Source organism: Sus scrofa, chromosome 15 (genome assembly GCF_054392235.1).
Source record: "Sus scrofa isolate SSC_HxYL_T2T_F1_AM1 chromosome 15, Sscrofa_HxYL_maternal_Yorkshire_Landrace_v2.0, whole genome shotgun sequence".
In the NCBI taxonomy this organism is placed as follows: Eukaryota; Metazoa; Chordata; class Mammalia; order Artiodactyla; family Suidae; genus Sus; species Sus scrofa.
Genome location: NC_139397.1, coordinates 110,832,483 through 110,850,735, shown reverse-complemented (window position 1 = coordinate 110,850,735; position 18,253 = coordinate 110,832,483). Strand labels below are relative to the sequence as shown.

At 41.0% G+C, this 18,253-nt stretch overlaps 1 protein-coding gene across 1 annotated transcript; it reads left to right on the top strand.

Annotated features, from left to right (window-relative positions):
- The first annotated feature begins 4,790 nt into the window (after positions 1-4,790).
- On the top strand, positions 4,791-18,011 carry CAVIN2 (caveolae associated protein 2). The gene is made up of 2 exons (XM_005652440.4): positions 4,791-5,299; positions 15,628-18,011. The coding sequence occupies exons 1-2, from the start codon at positions 4,817-4,819 to the stop codon at positions 16,417-16,419; spliced, it is 1,275 nt and encodes a 424-aa protein (XP_005652497.1). The 5' UTR covers positions 4,791-4,816; the 3' UTR covers positions 16,420-18,011.
- The last annotated feature ends 242 nt before the right edge of the window (positions 18,012-18,253 follow it).

Below are 18,253 nucleotides of genomic sequence, written 5' to 3'. Positions count from 1 at the left end.
CCTCTTTTTTCCCTTGTGGTTTACACACTCATGTGACCTCCTACTCAAGAGGCAACTCAACATTTGAAAGGCTTTTAAATACAATACAGGCTCAGAGGAAAAGATATAGAGAGAGGCCAGCTTATTTAGCCTTCTCTGCTTCTTCAGCCATTGAGGAGAAGAATTCCCTTTTCTGTGGGCTCATCACTCCAGGTCTCCTATGACTGCCACAGGAGGAAGACCAAGAATATCAGGATTCTGGAGTTTCCATCGTGGCTCAGTGGTTAACTAATCCAACTAGGAACCATGAGGTTGCGGGTTCGATCCCTGGCCTTGTGCAGTGGGTTAAGGATCCAGCGTTGCCATGAGCTGTGGTGTAGGCTGCAGACACAGCTTGGATTTGGCATTGCTGTGGCTCTGGCATAGGCCAGAAGCTGTAGCTCCAATTAGACCCCTAGCCTGGGAACCTCCATATGCTGTGGGAACGGCCCCAGAAAAGGCAAAAAGACAAAAAAAAAAAAAAAAAAAAAAAAAAGAATATCAGGGATTTTTTTTGGGGGGGAGGCGTAAATGGAAAAGGCCAAGCAAGGAAACCATTGAGCTGCCTCTGCCTCTGGTTTAGAAATTATACTAAAGGGTTAACCACGACTTGTGGCTTATTAATGCCCCAGAATGGGAAACCACATGGAAATTGGGGTGGAGGCCCTAGCTAGTAATAACTTAGGCATTTTCTTGGCGTGACTTCAGTGCTTATGACCTAGGGGCCTAAGGTAACAGTAGGCAGCTGGAGGTCAGCTGGAGAATTCTGACCCCCAACCATACCCTGCTATGACTAAAGCCCTCATGCTACGCCACTCCAGTACCACACCCATATATCTTGTCCAGTATTTGTCTACCTGCCTAGTCCCCCCAGTAAAGTGGAACTTTTAAAGGAATATAAATACATTGGACTCATCTTCGTAGCCCAAGTGCCTAGTGCTTATTTCCCATTCAACAAACATTGCCAATCAAGAGACCACTACCACTTGCTACATTTTATTTCTGTACTAAACCTTCTTAAACACACACTTTCACATATTCAAAAATCTCTATCTGCCTATCTCCCATTGTATCAAGTCTAAACTTCATTACCTAATTTTTAAGAAACATTACAGTATGCGATAAGTAGATTTAATTTTTTAAACATTTCTTTTAAGAATTGATTGCTCAATTTTACTAATCTCTCTCAGATAGAAACATGGCTTGATTTAGGTCAACTAGATGGTTAATATGGTTAGACAGTTAGTGAGCACACTGTTAGCTCAAATCGTAACTCATCACCAGTGCTTTCTTTTGTTGCCTTTGCTTTCCTCTTGCATAAACTCCTTAGACTTTATGTCACATAAACAGGACAGGTTCCCATTATATAGCTCCTCATAGATCCCATGATTATAAGACAGTGTAAACTACATCACAACTATTCACAAGTGAATTGATCTCTTATAAACATAATTTCCAAAGATATACTCCAAATCCATAAAAATGATTAATTCTAAAAAAAGGTGAAGAGACTGGACTAAAAATAGTGATTGAAAGATTGAAAGGGGCTTCAGCTTTACTGATAACAGTCCTTTTTTTTTTTTTTTTTTGGTCTTTTTAGGACCACACCACGGCATATGAAGGTTCCCAGGCTAGGAGCCTAATCAGAGCTGTAGCCACCAGCATAAGCCACAACCACAGCAATGCCAGATCCAAGCCGTGTCTGTGTCCTACACCCCAGCTCACAGTAATGCCAGATCCTTAACCCACTGAGTGAGGCCAGGGATCAAACCCGCATCCTCATGGATGCAAGTCAGATTCATTTCTACTGAGCCACGACGGGGAACTCCATCGATAAGTCTTTTGAAAGAAAAATATTTCCATGTTGAGGTGGATTGTTTCCAAAGATGGCTACAGCAATCTCTGCCATGCTGCTTACCCTTTACCATGGGACGTTGCTTCTCCTCCCATAAAGAGGTGAGGTCCATTTCCTGTCCCTTTGAAAATGAGCTTGGCCTGTAACCTGCTTAGACCAACAGAATGTAATGAAAGTGACAAGGGGAGAGAGTTCAGAACCTAGCCTTAAGAGATCCTGCTTGGGAGTCCTAAAGCACCAGGAGGAGAAGTGTGGCTTTCCTATTAGGGAGATCAGAGGGACAGTCGCTGCAGGCTTAGAGACTGAGGACAGAGAAATTGCAGCATTCTAGTCTTCCTAGTTAAGGAGACAGAGATGTGACTGAAACCATCTCAGATTCCATTACAGCTGCATGACCGAGCCCAGCAAGGATGACCCATTCGAGCTGAGCCCTGCCTAGCCAATCCCAGAATCATGAGTAAATAAAATTCATGATTATTGTTTTCAGCTACTGAATTTCAGGCTGGTTTGTTACACAGTGATACAGTAACAGACAACTCTTATGAAACTTATGTTATTCAAAATTAATTTTAAAAAATGACACACCCAAACCTTTCTTCCTGTTTAAAAAACTAGCTTCTCCCCTTTTCCCACCTCATGTCTTTAATGTCCCTATTCATATAACTGATTATATAATATCCAACAATGAAATGCAAAATCAGTGCAAATCAATGCAAAATCAGGGCAAAGTGATTATAGTGTGAAATTGCAAATCTTTCAAAACATGTAAGAAATCATGAAGTTGATGAAGGTAACATTAGAAAAGTCCTTGAATCATGGGCAACTCTTCTGGGAAATGAGAATTTGCAGCTGGAATAGTTAACATTTGAAGAAGAAAGAAATCCACACAGATGATGGCACAATAAGTGCCTCAAAAGGGAATGATTAGAATGTCAAAATTTAGGAAATGCTCTTGGAAAACTGATGAAGCCCTCAAATATTTTTGAGTAATGACCCTCTTCATGATTTGCCCACTGAAGTCAAATGTAAAAAGGGTATTGTGTCATGATGCCATATAATTTTGTTAGAAAATTATGCGTCTCAAAATCAACACTTGATTCATCCTTTAATGTTTAACACATCAGTTGCCAACTAAATTTGTTAAATATAAGGTAAATCAATTTTAATAATTGTTTTAAACTTTTTAAAAGGTAATGTCTCAACCAAATATTTTACTTTTTCTCCCTATTTTTAAAAGATTCACTTTAAGTGGGTTTGGGGGTGCCGATAATCTGGGGAAAATACATTTCCCTAAATAGCAGGCATACACACTGAGGGCAGGGTCTTGGATCAAGTTTTATTAGTACCCTCTAGACAGTTCATCAAGCACAGAACTAGTAGAAAGTGGGGAATCACAAATTCAATAAATGTGACAACAAATGACCTCCTGATTGATTGGCTTACATGCAGATTTTGCCATTGACGAATGGCACTTTTTCCATTATCAATCTATGACCCAATATGAGCTGACATTTGTTCTACTCAAACCTGTTCATAGAAGGCCTATTACAAACTTCCTGCTGAAAGCACTTTCAAAGGCTGGATACATTTAAAACCAATTCAAGCATGTAAAGTCATTTGAGGAAATAAGCCCCAAGTCCCAAGGGCTCAGCTGAGGAGGACCACGTTTTAGAACAGGTGTGCCACTTCACTGGGCAGAAATTTGGAAATGTCAAACATTTAGAAACACTTCAGAAACTCCAGCTCAACCTGCCTGAGAGTCACACTTCTGGACTCGTGTCAATAAATGCCTTGCAGAGATGGGCATCTGGAAAAAACTCTCTCAGCCCTGATTCAAAATTAGTTAAATCATCATTTGTAAGTTCTTAAAGAGACCACACTTTTTTTTTTTTGACTTTTACATTTCAATTTTACTTCCCATTAAGAAAGTATATATTTTTTTAAAAAGTGGTCAATCAAAAAGTTTCCTTCTGAAGCTCCTGCTGTGGCACAACAAGATCTGGGGCGTTTTGGGAGTGTTGGGACATGGGTTCAATCCCCGGCCCCACACAGTGGGTCAAGGATCCCATGTTGCCACAGCTGCAGGTTAGGTCTCCAGGGAAGCTCCGACCTGATCCCTGGCCTGGGAGCTCCATATGCCGCAGGGCAGCCAAAAATGAAGAGAGAAAAAGAAAAGGTTCCATCTATTACATGACAACAGTCCATAACAGCATTGCATGTTTTAACACCCCTGACTCTCAGTGTCTTTCATCTTATCTTGCATCATTAATTGCACATGTAAGAACTGGGCTGTATTCCTTGTCATTATCACAGTTACTTCTATCCTTTTGGAAATTAAAAACCAACACTACAAGCCTGACTCCAAGTTTCCGTCCAGTAGGAGACCAGGCGTTCTGCAGCCCCTCAGTCTGTTCTAGGGCAAAGGCAAACAATACTTTCCATTACAATAACTTGTATCCAGGAAAAATAACAGGCACTCTGTGGCATAGGCAGCATAGCAGCCAGAGAAAAGTTTACTAGCTTTAGCCAATTGGAGGCTGTGGAGCTGGGCCAAATTAGCATGTTTTTCTCCGCCTCTAGATGAAGTCATGAGTGAAATATGACATTGAACTTATTTTTAAAAGGGAAGAGGCAGCAGGAAAGTAAAGCTAAACCTACAGGAAAGTGCCCTGTGCCGAGGAGAACGTGGTGAGGAAGTGTGTGCAAGCCTCTGAACCCTGAGTGGTTCTCAGTTCTGTATCCTTCACCTCCCACTGGGTGGAGTAGGTCTTTTAAGAGCAGCTGGAATGCAGTTCCCCTGATCAGTGTAGCCAGTTGTTGCCTGTCGGAACTTCTGCCAGTTCTAGAGAGCCTGCTCCAAGCTCAAACCAGAGGGCCAAGCTCCGCACCCCTCACCGCCATCCTTCTCGCGGGAGCCAGAAGAAAGTTTCCACCTGCCCAGCCATGGGGGAGGACGCTGCACAAGCCGAAAAGTTCCAGCACCTAGGTCTTGACATGCCACAGGCGAAGCCAGCCAGCTCCAGCCCTGTACCCTCCTCCACACCGAGCCCCAGTCTCAACCCGGGGAGCACTGAGGAGGCCATCCGGGACAACTCGCAGGTGAACGCTGTCACGGTGCTCACGCTCCTGGACAAGCTCGTGAACATGCTGGACGCCGTGCAGGAGAACCAGCACAAGATGGAGCAGCGGCAGATCAGCCTGGAAGGCTCGGTGAAGGGCATCCAGAACGACCTCACCAAGCTCTCCAAGTACCAGGCCTCCACCAGCAATACCGTGAGCAAGCTGCTGGAGAAGTCCCGTAAGGTCAGTGCCCACACGCGCGCGGTCAAGGAACGCATGGAGAGGCAGTGCGCGCAGGTGAAGCGTCTGGAGAACAACCACGCCCAGCTCCTCAGACGTAACCACTTCAAAGTGCTCATCTTCCAGGTCAGTGCCCCCCGTTCTGCTTCCACCCAGCTGGGACTCCTCCGCATCCATGATCTCAGCCTGCCTGGCTCTCACGGCCGTTTGTACATCTGTCCTGCCTGTCAGGGATCACACACACAAGGCATTGTCCCCATTGCCTGCAGCAGGCGCATGTGAAATCTGCACACAGGGCTCAGAATTTCCCAGGTCACTGCAGCCTAAACGCAAGGCAGGTGCCTCAGAAGTTAGCAGGTCGGGGTTATTTGTCAGGAGCACCTGGCTGTACTCCATACAGGTTGGGAAGGTGAGCAGGTGCAGGTACCCTAGTCAAATTCATTTGTCACTTTGCATTGTGAACCTGGGGCTCTGACCGCAGCTGTGAGCTGGACAGGGCAAATTAATTCAGTGGCTGTTTATTAACTCTTTGTGGAAATGAGGAAATCATGTGAGTTCTGGGGTTTGTTTTTTAATCAAAAAGTCAAATTCATTACTTTTTAAAACATCCCTTTGTCCAAAGGTCACCGATGCTTTGGGGACTAACCAAGTATTGAAGATTGATCCCATTAAAGATGAACTAGACCCCTCCTTCTAAAACTCTTCTGGTCAAAGCAATCTTGAGTTCTTTCCTGGCAAATGATGTACGAAAACTATAAAGCATAACTCTACAAACACACTAGATATGCTTCTCATTGCTCAGAGAGACCACAACTGTAAAGTGAAACAATGGCAGTGTTATCAGTTACAGTTACAAAGGCTAGTCTTGAAGATTTTCTCCTTCAAATGGCTGCCTTGGCACAAAAAGGCCACTTAATTTTTTTAATGCATCAATGATGCAATTAATGTAGCAAGAGGCTATTTGGGGACAGGGAGATTGCGTGGGGCTGTTGTTCCGCCAAGTGGTGGGCATTTGTGAATCCAAGGGGAGCCCTGCCTTAATGCTAGAAGCCCTTCCGCCCAGTGGAACCCAGCCAGCACACAGCCCAGGAAGCAATTGCCATCCCTGCCCCAGGGCTGTCTCGTTGTGACCATGTGAATAGGAGAGGATTTCAAAGCCATGGAGGGGAGAGGCTTTAACCAACTGTTTGATTGTGTAAGGCACACAAGAAGAGCCTTCATCTCCCAAAAGAGATTTAGAAATTGGAATTTAAACCGAGGGAGCCTTCTTTTTCTAAATGAATCTGCTCTGCCAAGTTAGAACCTAAGCCCCCTTTCTCCATAAAAGGAAAGACTCATCTCGCTGCTTTTTTGTCCTCCCCAAATTGCACTTGATGTTGTAAAGCTTCAGGCAGCTGATGTCCTCCTATACCTTGCAGGCTTTTGCAGTCCGGAAATTTTTCAGCTTTTAATGCAAATGGAATAGCTTTTCATGCTCCAGATGAACTGCGCCTTTCTTAAGCCATATAAGATCCTTACTTTATTAGCCTAAAAGATATTATAAATCTCAACTCTCAAGGCATTTCTAAATTAAATACTGATCTCCAAACAAAACCAAACACGTACAGACCTGTTTAAATCTGAGTCATCAAAGGAAATTTCTCTCCTGCCAGTATGAATCAGAGAGATTATCTCTTGTCCTACCCCTCAGTTGAGGAAAAACAAAAAATTATTTATCTAGTACAGGAAATCACAATTTGTTGGGATCAGTTTTTGTTTTGTTTTGCCAGGGATTTTCTGTAGGTGTTGGGAGGAGGGATGGAGAAGATTCGTGACTAAAAATTTCAAGAGAACTATAATCTGACATTTAAAAGAAACAGCTGTTGGGAACTTAAAGGCACGAGCTGCTGGCGAAACCCTGCCATGGTCTCCTGTTTTGTCACATTGGACTGACAGGTGTCAATTTGCAGCCAGAAATGGTAGGCATTCTCTGTTATGAGAAAAAGGTGAAAGGGGCGCAAGACCAAGGTGGAAGCTGAAAGATTTCAAAGCATTGTGTTCAGGCTCTACTCAGGGCCTCTTCCCAAGCAGCCCCCAAGGTCTTTTTATTAAACAGCAGTTTAGGAGACAAAGAACTATAGGCAAGGATCTGGGCCTTTCTTAAGCCATGTAAAATCTTTTATTAGCCTAAAGGATATTAGAAATCTCAACTCTCAAGACATTGCAAGATGGCTATTTTTAAAAAACAAATAGAAGTTAAGTCCCTCAGTGGAAAAGTTCCTCTTTCTCTTGATTCTTTTTAAAATAGGGGTTTCTAGGGTAGTAACTATGCCAATGGATAATATAATAATTTGTGTAAGAGAGGAGTCCAGTATAGGGGTTGAGAAGATAAATTCTGTCATACAGACACTGGTTCAAATCCTCGTTTCACCACTTGTCAACTATGTGATTTTGTGCACATTTTCTAGCTTTTCTAAGCTTCTGTTTCCTTACTTGTACCCTGAGGCTATTAATAACAGCAAATTTTTTTGAGCTCTTAACAAGCCCTGCATACTCGGCGAAGCATCTTTCTGTGGTTTATTTAAATTGCCCCAATGTACAGATGAGGATGCTGAGATTCAGAGATGCTTACATCTTTTATTCTTTTTTTCATTAAAATACAGTTAATTTACAACCATGTACCAATTTCTGCCAGGACATATATATATATATATATATATATATATATATATATATATTCCCTTTCTTATACTATCTTCCATCATGTTCTATCCCAAGAGACTGGATAGTGTTCCCTGTGCTGTACAGTAGCACCTCACTGCTTATCCAATCTAAATGTCCTAACTGTTTGCATATACTAACCCCAAACTCCCCATCCATCCCGCTCCGTCCCCCTTCCCCTTGGCAACCACAAGTCTGTTCTCCATGTCTGTGAGTCTGTTTTTGTTTTGTAGATAGGTTCATTTGTGCCATATTTTAGATTCCATATTTGCGATGTCTTCAGAGATGTTTATATCATGTCTGAAGCTATTCATTAAGCAAGTGGTAAAGCTGAGATTTGAACTCATATTTAATTGATTTCAAAGTGTGTCCTCTTAAACATTAATGGTTCCTCCCTTGTATCTCTCTCATGGGGTGAGGAATAAGTGGAACAACATATTTAAAAGGTTTAGTGGCTGTAAGAGCTCCAAGAATGGAAGCTCTTCCTGGCTGGATCTGAAATGCATTTGCATGGAGAGGAGTCTACACTTGCACTTGGTTAGAAATATGACTCTTGGGTAAAAACTGATCCCATTCTACCCAAGACCTTAAAACAGCTATGCTTTTGCTTTTTCAGTTGGGATTTATTAAAAGTGCCTCCGCCACCCCTACACACAGCCATACACTGTATGACAACTACCTTGTTAAAGTCAGTATTAGGTCACCACCAGAGCAAAGAAAGCCAAGTCCTTTGAAAGCAACTGGATAGACCCTTCTAGCAGCAGCACCATCTGCACAGTGGGGCAGAGGGTAGATGTTTCCTAGACCTCAGAGTGAGGGGGCAGATAACATGCCAGGTACCACTTCAGGTCTCTAAGTTGTTGGTCGCTTTCAGTCCACTTGACCCTCATGCTAGACTTACCCTTACGAAATCCATTGGTTTTCTAGTTTAAGACAAAAAATTAAAAATAAGAGAGTGAGGAAAGAAAATCTTGTCACCTAACTGGAACATATTCAGTCCTCTAGGGTTTAGAAGATTATGTTTCCAATTTGTAAAGTCCTCCAAAATCTGCACATGCTTTTTGGCTAGCTGGTTAATAGATTTACCTACTAGATACTGAGACAGAATTTTTTAAAATTCTGACATTTGTCCTTGATTTGTTCTACTTAGAACATGCCATTTATTTATTTCTGTGTTCCACTTACAACACTATTATAGATGTTGTCTCTCATTCCTTAGCAATTACTTCAAATTATAACCAGTAGAATCTAAAACTAGAGAAAATTCACCTCCTTCTGGGCAATAAAATAAATTGTAAAATCCGTGTTAAATTTAGCAGCTTCCCTTTTTACATTTTTAAAAAATAATAGCTAAAGATCAATGTTTGAATTCAAAATACTATGACAGGATCCATTTATAAATGAAGTAAGACTCAGAGGGGTTACTGATTAAAAAGCAAATGCTTAAGACTAATAAGACTAATTCTTTGCCTGTACATGCATATGTAAGTATCTTTTTACTAAAAATAAAATTTGTATAGAAAATCAGTGAATTTGCAGTTAAGGGGACATATTCTCTGCTGACTGAAGAGACTAGAATTTCACAGATAACTGGCCCTGAGGGTATGATGATCACTTAACTTCTCCTAAGGTTCCAGTAATGATTACTTGAAAAAGCTGGTTGGGAATGATTTCAAATCCAGGGAACAAAATGAAAATACTCATGGACAGTTTACACTTTCATCCACAAAAAAAAAGTTGTGAAATTGGGTGAAAAGAGTAGAAGTTAGATATTTGCTGTGGATACATTCATTCATGGAGAATCAAGCCTATAAATGTGTTCAAATATTCATTATTTGGTTTCCTTTGATGAGAAAAGAATTTTAGAAAGGTGCTAAAAGTGTAACATCTTCAAACTATTTTAAAATTGATTTTTTAAAAGACTGTACTTTATCCAAAGCCACTGCTCTGAAAACTGCTAAATTAGTACAGACTTAGAAACAATGGGGCTATCAATAATCAAAGACACCTTCATATGACAACTGCCAATATTTATATCTCATTGATTAATGTTCCCACAATGGGATATCAGTTTTGATGTGCTACTTTTCCAGTGCCCTTTTATGAGAAAAACAAAATACTAGTTCTTATTGTTATTATTTACATTTATTGAATGTCAGCCTGCCTCAGGCACTTTCAATGAATAACTGATTACTGTCGGTATTTCCTCAAAAGAACCATTATTTCTCTCATATATTAAAAAACGAGACTCTATCTCCGATGCAGCCCTTCCAAGTAAATGTTGCCCCTTCTGTTGCTCTGTAATCTATATGTTTGAATTGAACAAATGAAAAATGTTCTCCAGTGCAACTCAGGTCTACAGTTTTGATTCTTGCATGAAACAAAACACGTTTGGCATTTATTTGTACACTATGAGATCACTTCTGCAATTTGTTAACTAGTTTTCCTGGGATTTAGGTTAATATCACAGAATCAAATATTCTAGAGCTGGAAAGCACCTCAAACATTATTTAACCTCATTTTATATCAAAGGAGCAGAGGCCCTGAGAAACAAAATGACTAGCAAGGTTTCATTTTATTAATAATAGAAATTACAGAGTTGAATTATGAAATGAGTAAAAACAAACACTATAATCCCACTATGGCAAAGTTCATGTTTACTGGGTTTTCTACAACAGCTTTTAAATAATTCAGAGTGGTTTGCTTTTTTTGTCTGTTTTGTGTTTTTTTGCATGCAACAAAGAACACCTAACTGGTGTGATCTTAAAAAAAGAATTGAACCCTTGATAACACTGAAAAATAATGAAACTTTTAAATCCTCGAGAATGTAAAAGACTGCTCAGGGATTATAACTAATGCATTTTATTCTTATGACTTGCTGATTCCACTGACAGCTGCCTTAGGGGTGCAGTTCTAATCAATGGCTTTATCCACTTGGCAATCTATACCTCTGAAACACAAATCGGAGAGAACCATCAATGTGTAAAAGAGGCCTATAAATCAGAATGTCAGGTGGGCATAATTCCATTTTAATAACTAGTATTTAGCGATTATTGGATAAAACATTCCATGGACACAAATTTATGGTCCTCATATCCCTCCAGGATGCCACCACATCCCTTTGGGAATGTTAACAGCCTTTGTTATTTTCTTCTAACAACGGGGATGATAAGTTAGTGACAGGAGAGCAAACTGCCTTAGTCAAGCTTTTAAATGACTTACTGTAGGCTTCCTTTTCTAATGCTAGTCACAGTCTCCTTCTTATGTATTTATTTTTGCTTTTTAGGGCCGCACCACAGCATATGGAAGTCCCCGGGCAAGGGGTCGAATCAGAGCTACAGCTGCAGGCCTTCTCCACAGCCAGAGCAACTCTGGATCCAAGCCGCGTCTGCAGCTTACACCACAGCTCATGGCAATGCCGGCTCCTTAGCCCACTGAGCAAGGCCAGGGATCAAACCTGCATCCTCATGGATACCAGTTGGGTTCGTTACCTCTGAACCACAATAGGAACTCCGACTCCTCTTTTAAAGAGTGTGTATTTATATATGTTCAAATAAGATTTGCTCCCATAAGCACCTAAGAAGTTCCTGGCATGTTGATATCTCTGTGTTGATATCTACATACACGACTGAGGCTCTTAGTTCACAAGAACCAATACTGAATGGCAAACAAGCAGAAGTGCAAGCAAAACATGCTATTCTCAAGAGTTCTTTCCATTCCTTTTCTCTCTCATGGTACAAGCATACCATGCACATATGTTTGAAGTGTGCTGACTGACTCTCCCTCCCTTTTATAAAAATTCTAAGGGTCCTTGTGAAAGGTGAGGAGCAGTGGCATCAGTGGGGCTTTGTACCTTTTAGAAAATAAATATGTAGGGCAAATAGGCACCTGCTGCTGGAGGCCTCTACTGGGCAGAACTACCCAAGGAAGAATGTGACCCACAAAGGATCCTTAATGCCTTGTTAACAGGTTACAAACCCTAAGTAGATAAATGGGTAACTAGCACAGTTAAGTGGAGACAGAAGTGAGGTTGTATATTTAATCCTCCCCCTTGAAAGATCCATCAGTCTTAGAAACTATAAAAGAAAGCAGATCAAAAACATTATAACAGGAGGCTGAAGGCAGCAATATCGCCTCACCTGTAGGCAGGTGAAATATCAAGTGTTTTCATAAGGTGTGTGTGTGATAGGACTGAGCAAGGACACATGAGCAGGTATGACCAGACTCCTGGGGAACACTGCAGTTACAGAGGATCCACTGTCTGAAGTTCAAGGTGAATTTCTACCACTTTAACAATACTATGTAGTCAAATAAATGTGTACATTTTACTAAAGAATAGAGATTTTGAAGAGTGTCAGCATTTTTCTGCTTCTAAATAAACATTACGGAAATGTTAAGACGTACATGTACTTGGACACTCACAAATTCTTGTGTGAAAGCAAAGGGCTTACCTTCAGAGTGGAACTGTAAGAAGCCACAAAATAAACACTGTCCAGTAGACAGAACACAAAATACTGCTTGAGTAATTAAAATGACAGCAGAAGCATAGCAGTTGGCCAAGAAGACATATCTTACTTGTTTCCAGTTGTATAAAGACACATCCAGCTCATTCTGGATTATGTCTGTTCCCGCTAGGTTTATTTTCATGGTTGGCACCAAAGACTTCTTATATAAATTTCCCTGGCATTGTATAAAAGAATTCAATTGTGCTTCCCACCTTCCCTCAACTGCCCTCACGTGTGCAGTGGGACCTACAGAAGATCACTTCTGATTCACCCGATAATGCACTCTTTCCAAACCTGTCCTCAAAGGACACAAGGTAAGGGGAACAACACTCTAAGACGCAACAGTAATTCTGCCTTTTTAACAATAAAATTTACACGACATTAAAATATAATAGCATTAGTTTAATTCTTTAAGATGTACAGTGAATATGTCCATCTTCTGCTGAGGTTGAAGAAAGGGAAATTATGAAGGCACTCCTCTGATAACTGAAATAATACTATACCAAATATACCTCTTCTCTAGTAACCAAGGCTTATTTTTACAGTTTTACACCTGGCTTTCTGCCTTCTGGAGGACTTTAGTAACATTTCACTGAGCTCTTGGTTTCTTCCTTTCCTGCAAGCAACTCCTGTCAAACTCTCCCAACCCTCTTGTCAAACCCCAGAAGTAATTTTGCTTCAGGACTAAGCCTCAGATCCCCAGCTATTTCTGCTGTCTGCTCCTTTTTCAGTAATGCTCATCCACTGAGAGTAAAATCCTTTCTTAAAAATGGAAACCACTGAGCCCCTTAGGCCTGGTTCTCCTCTTTTCCCAGTGGCAACAGCAGGCAGCAAACGTTCCTTCTAGACACAGAGCTAAGTCCCCTCTTTTGTAGTCCTCAGGCCTGCCCAACAGAAGGGCAGTCTCCACTCCAGCCACCCCAGGGCTGTCTTAGGAAGACTCCTCAACCACCACCCACTCTTTCTTTTTTTTTTTTTTGTCTTTTTGCTATTTCCTGGGCCGCTCCCGCGGCATATGGAGGTTCCCAGGCTAGGGGTCTAATCGGAGCTGTAGCCACCGGCCTACGCCAGAGCCACAGCAACGCGGGATCCAAGCCACATCTGCAACCTACACCACAGCTCACGGCAACGCCAGATCCTTAACCCACTGAGCAAGGCCAGGGACCGAACCCGCAAGCCCATGGTTCCTAGTTGGATTCCTTAACCACTGCACCCACTCTTTCAACAAACAGCTGCTGAGCTGTCAGGAACAACTCTAGGCACTGGGGCATAACAGTGAACAAGAGACAAAAAGGTCCCCACCCTCATGGGGAATACATGCCAATGAAAAAGAGCCAAGTTGAGATTTGAAGCATGGCAAGTTGCTCTCTGTAAAGGTCCATGTCATAAATGACTTGTGGGAAACCCATGCTCCTTTCAATTTTTTACTTTATCTTTTATACTGATATACTTTTATACTTTTATCTGACACATTCTGTGATATTCAAAATGAGTGTGGAGAGAGCTTTGGGAAACAGAATCTGTGATTTCTTTATTCTATCAAGGATTATATTTAACCAGACATACTGCCTTTTACCTCTACCCAAGACTCTGTTCTAACCAATTTATGGAAAGCACACTGTTATGAGTATGTGTTTAATAGGGGGGGTCAAGGGCTCTGTATCTTTTCAGAGAGTATCATAAATTATATTATTCTATGATTAATAAGGAGAGATTTTTGAGTTTCTCTATATTAAAACATCGTTCACTTAGTTTTTGTATCAAGAAGAAACATATGCAGGTACACATTTAGAACATATTTTTTATCACAACCCCAATTTTACTAACATTTCAGTTCATCAAAGTTGCAAAATGAGAAGGGAAGTGCATACTGTTTACCATAAACTTTGCATGAACAGACTTTTAAATTCACTAAATCTAGTTATTTTTCAAACTGAAAGTTTACTGGGCAGTCCACAATATAATCAGGCAACAATGAAGCTCTGCTTGAGGCCTGGGTGGCAGTGGGCTCTGGAGCCTGGCCCACCTCAGCAGTCTTGCAGAATCCCTAGGGCCCTTGGGAGTGCAGTTTGAAAGCTGCTAATCTGGGTCAAATCCTCTTGTTCACATTTGGAAGAAACTGAGACCCAAGGAGATTAAGTTATTTGCTGAAAGCCTCACAGCCATGGAGCAACACAGCAAGGACTGAGACTCGGGCCTCTTGCCATACGTTCTTACCACTATACCATTTCTTCCAGTGAAAATGTGAAAGCACGTTGCTGGCTGGCTCTCATTTTCCTATAATATTTAAAGAAAAATATAAAATCAAAGGGATGCCGAGTCTGTCTGAATTCAAATTTCTCCACTTAGAGACACTGGAGAATCATCTCCCTTGCACTCTGGAGGCAGGTTTTCAGGCTCTGCTCCCTGAGCCATAGCAAGAGGCAGATCTTTGTACATCTAGAAGCTGGAGGAAGACATGTGCTTGGGAATAATAAGGAGGTGAGGGCTGATGTATTCTTGCCCAAGGAAGCTGGGTTTAACAACACAGGCTTGATAAACTATGCCTGGCAGCATAATTCCCCCTACTACTCCAGAAATGGCCATACTATACCACGTCCTCTTATAACGCCCACAAAGCACATACGAAACCACAAGCCTTCGTGAGTGGGTCCCCAGGAAGGCTAGCCCTTGCTTCTCTTACTCCAAAATTGTATCATTAGAAAAACTAGTGTTCATTTTTAAATAGATACCAAGGTTGACCATACTTATACTTCGGACTTTCATTTGTGAAGGAAACGTGCTTGAGGGTTTATCTGGTGTCTGACACTTGAAGACTTCCCAGATCTCTCCCCTGCCCCCATCTTTTATCTTCTAACTTGACCTCCAGGCTCTTGTGCAGTGGGATTTTGGCAGGAACAGAGCCTGAGGGTGGGAGAGAGAGGTGCTCTGGGTTCACAGTAACTTACTTTAGCTCCTTTATCAAGGCAGCTTCCTGGTCTATCTGAGCCACAGCCCATATCCCTCCCTGCCTGTCACTGATAGAGCCCTGGCCAGCTGCCCTCATAATATTCCCTGCTAGGCAGCCCTTGGCCACATCCAGTCTAGGGGAAATGACTTGATCAGTTTAGAATTAACCCTTTATATTCTAGAAGCTACAGATATTTGGTTTCTATCATGCCAAAAAGCACATGCACAGAAATTACTGCAGTTCAGGACTGTTTGTAAAATGTGTTACTAACATGAAATCTCTGTTGTCCATATTTTCAGGAAGAAAATGAGATCCCTGCCAATGTGTTTGTGAAAGACCCTGTGTCCAGCCCAGCGGAAGGGAAGGAAGAACTTGCAGATGAAAACAGGTCTCTGGAGGATACTTTGCACACAGTGGACCTCTCATCTGATGATGAATTACCCCACAACGAGGAGGCCCTGGAAGACAGTGCAGAGGAAAAGATGGAAGAAAGTAGGGCAGAGAAAATAAAAAGATCCAGTCTCCGGAAAGTGGATAGCCTCAAGAAAGCATTTTCTCGCCAGAACATCGAGAAAAAGATGAACAAGCTGGGGACAAAGATCGTATCTGTAGAGAGGAGAGAGAAGATTAAGAAATCTCTCACTTCCAATCACCAGAAAATATCTTCAGGGAAAAGCTCCCCCTTCAAGGTCTCTCCCCTCACTTTCGGTAGAAAGAAAGTTCGAGAGGGAGAAAGCCCTGCAGAAAATGAGACCAAGTCAGAAGACATGCCTAGTAGTGAGATACCCAACGACCATGAGGAGAGCTCATTTGCAGAGGGTCTTTCTGAAGCATCCCTCCCCAGTGCCCTGGTGGAAGGGAAGAGCTTGGAGGGAGATGCTGGGAGGGCGGCCTCGAGAGGGAGTAGCTCGGCTATGGATAGCAACATTGACTTGGCTATTGTGGAAGATGAAGAAGAGGAATCAGTGGTCGTGGAACAGGCACAGCGGGTGCACTATGCAGGAGGCTACATGCAAACCTCTGAGGAGGCAGAGCAGTCAGATGAGGAGCCCGTGCAGCCAGCTGTGCTCCAGGTGGACCAGACCGCCTAAATGCCCAGCCCACTGTGCCCAGCCTGTTCTTGCAGTTAGATGGATAAGCAGAGCCTAGAAACAACTCCAGCACTAGCCACTCACAGCGTCTTACTGTGCAGGCAGCCCACATTTACTACACAGTAGCAGCACACACTTAACCAAGATTTACTATGAAAGCAACGTGTCAGGGTCTACACTTCTAACTTCCTCTTAGGTTCCATTTCTATAGTTATCCAAAACTGCCCAGAAAAAGAAAAGAAGCAGTCAGGAAAACACTAATCAATTGGGCTTGTCAGAAAAACCAGAGGCTATAAGATACTAATCATGAAATGTGATTCATTTTTCATCATTCCATAAGCTTGGTGAATAGTGAGCCAGCAATATACAGCATTTCCATAGAACTCTGTGAATCTAAATTTTCAAGTGTATGATATATAATATACATATATATTTAAGCTATGGAGATAAATTTTATATTTTAAGAAAAAAAACACTTTTCTTAAAAGGTAGAAGAGAAGGTTTGGTTGGCTACTCAGTAGAAACCATTCTTTACTGAAAATGAAGGAGAAATTAAAAGACTACTACATTCAGCTAGTGAAGTAAGACACGTAGAAAAGGTGGGACTTTTAGAAAAAGAAAACTAAAGAGAAGTTGGAAAATAAGAGGAACAGGAAAAAAGAATTCCAAAGAGAAGGAAGACGAGAGAAAAAAGCATGTGTTCAAAAGTAAAATATTTATAATATTAGTTCAAGTATTTCACTCTTCATACAACACTAAAAAGAAGCTCATATATACTGAAATAATGTTATATCTTCACATTTTTATTTTCCAGTATTTTCAAATACATAAAAAATTTTACTGTATTAAAACTGCAATTTTTCTTAATAAATAAAAGACTTTACAAATATTTCCCTAAGGAAGTTCAAAAGGATGTAGTCTCTTTGGCATTGGAAGGGACATAAATCTTCAAAATTAATTAATGTATACTGCCTTTTGTAGGAAGTTGGATCATACTATTCTTTAATGTTTTCCAAGTTTGCAATAGTCCTTACACTCCAAATGATGTAATGTAGGTTTATAAGATGCTGGTAGCAACAGGTTTGGGAAATGAAAGATGCTATTTTTCCTTTTTTGTACACATACACAGCAATAATTTCATTCCAGGTCATGTTTTATTTATATATTAATTTCACAGAATATTAATACTTTTTTTCTTAAAGCATGCTAATGTTTTGTATATGTGCACATTTACTCAGACAGGGTAATTTTTACTACTGCCTAACATTATACTAATTATTGCTTTATTTTTAATTAGAGAATGGTAGTGTTTTGAGAAAACTATTACAGTTTGAGACAGTTGTACCAGGGAGTAAATGTCCCACGCTTGGTATGTACCACTCACTATAAGTAACCTTACAAATACAGATATTGCAAGACAGTATTAACAAACTATGCTTTGCCTTGTAAAAGGGATAAGATTAAAAAATGTATCGATGGCATAACTGATACAGCTATGTCCTTACTTTGCAATAATGTACCCCGAATATTAGATTGTTGAACTAACAATGGCTGTGTTAAAGAAGACTAAATAAACCAAAAAATAAAAAGTATATAACAATGTCAGCTTTTTGGCAGAACAATTTTAAAACAAGCAGAAAGAATTGATTTTTAAACTCTCTTCCAAATGTAGCTGTCATGTTGATTGTTTCAGTCTTGATTTCCCCTATTAATTCCACTTTCTTTTTTTCCCTGATCTCATTTAGAAATCCAAGTCTCATTCTTCAAGTTTAACTTTCTTGACATCACCTTGCCAGCTCTGGAGAGCATCTGAATTTATTGCAGCAGCTTGATG

What these genes read in the sequence shown, in the direction of transcription:
- CAVIN2 (XM_005652440.4), top strand. Translation starts at nt 4,817, where the DNA reads ATGGGGGAGGACGCTGCACAAGCCGAAAAGTTCCAGCACCTAGGTCTT. An exon ending in TCAAAGTGCTCATCTTCCAG is followed by an intron (nt 5,300 to 15,627) that starts GTCAGTGCCCCC and finishes CCATATTTTCAG; the next exon opens with GAAGAAAATGAGATCCCTGC.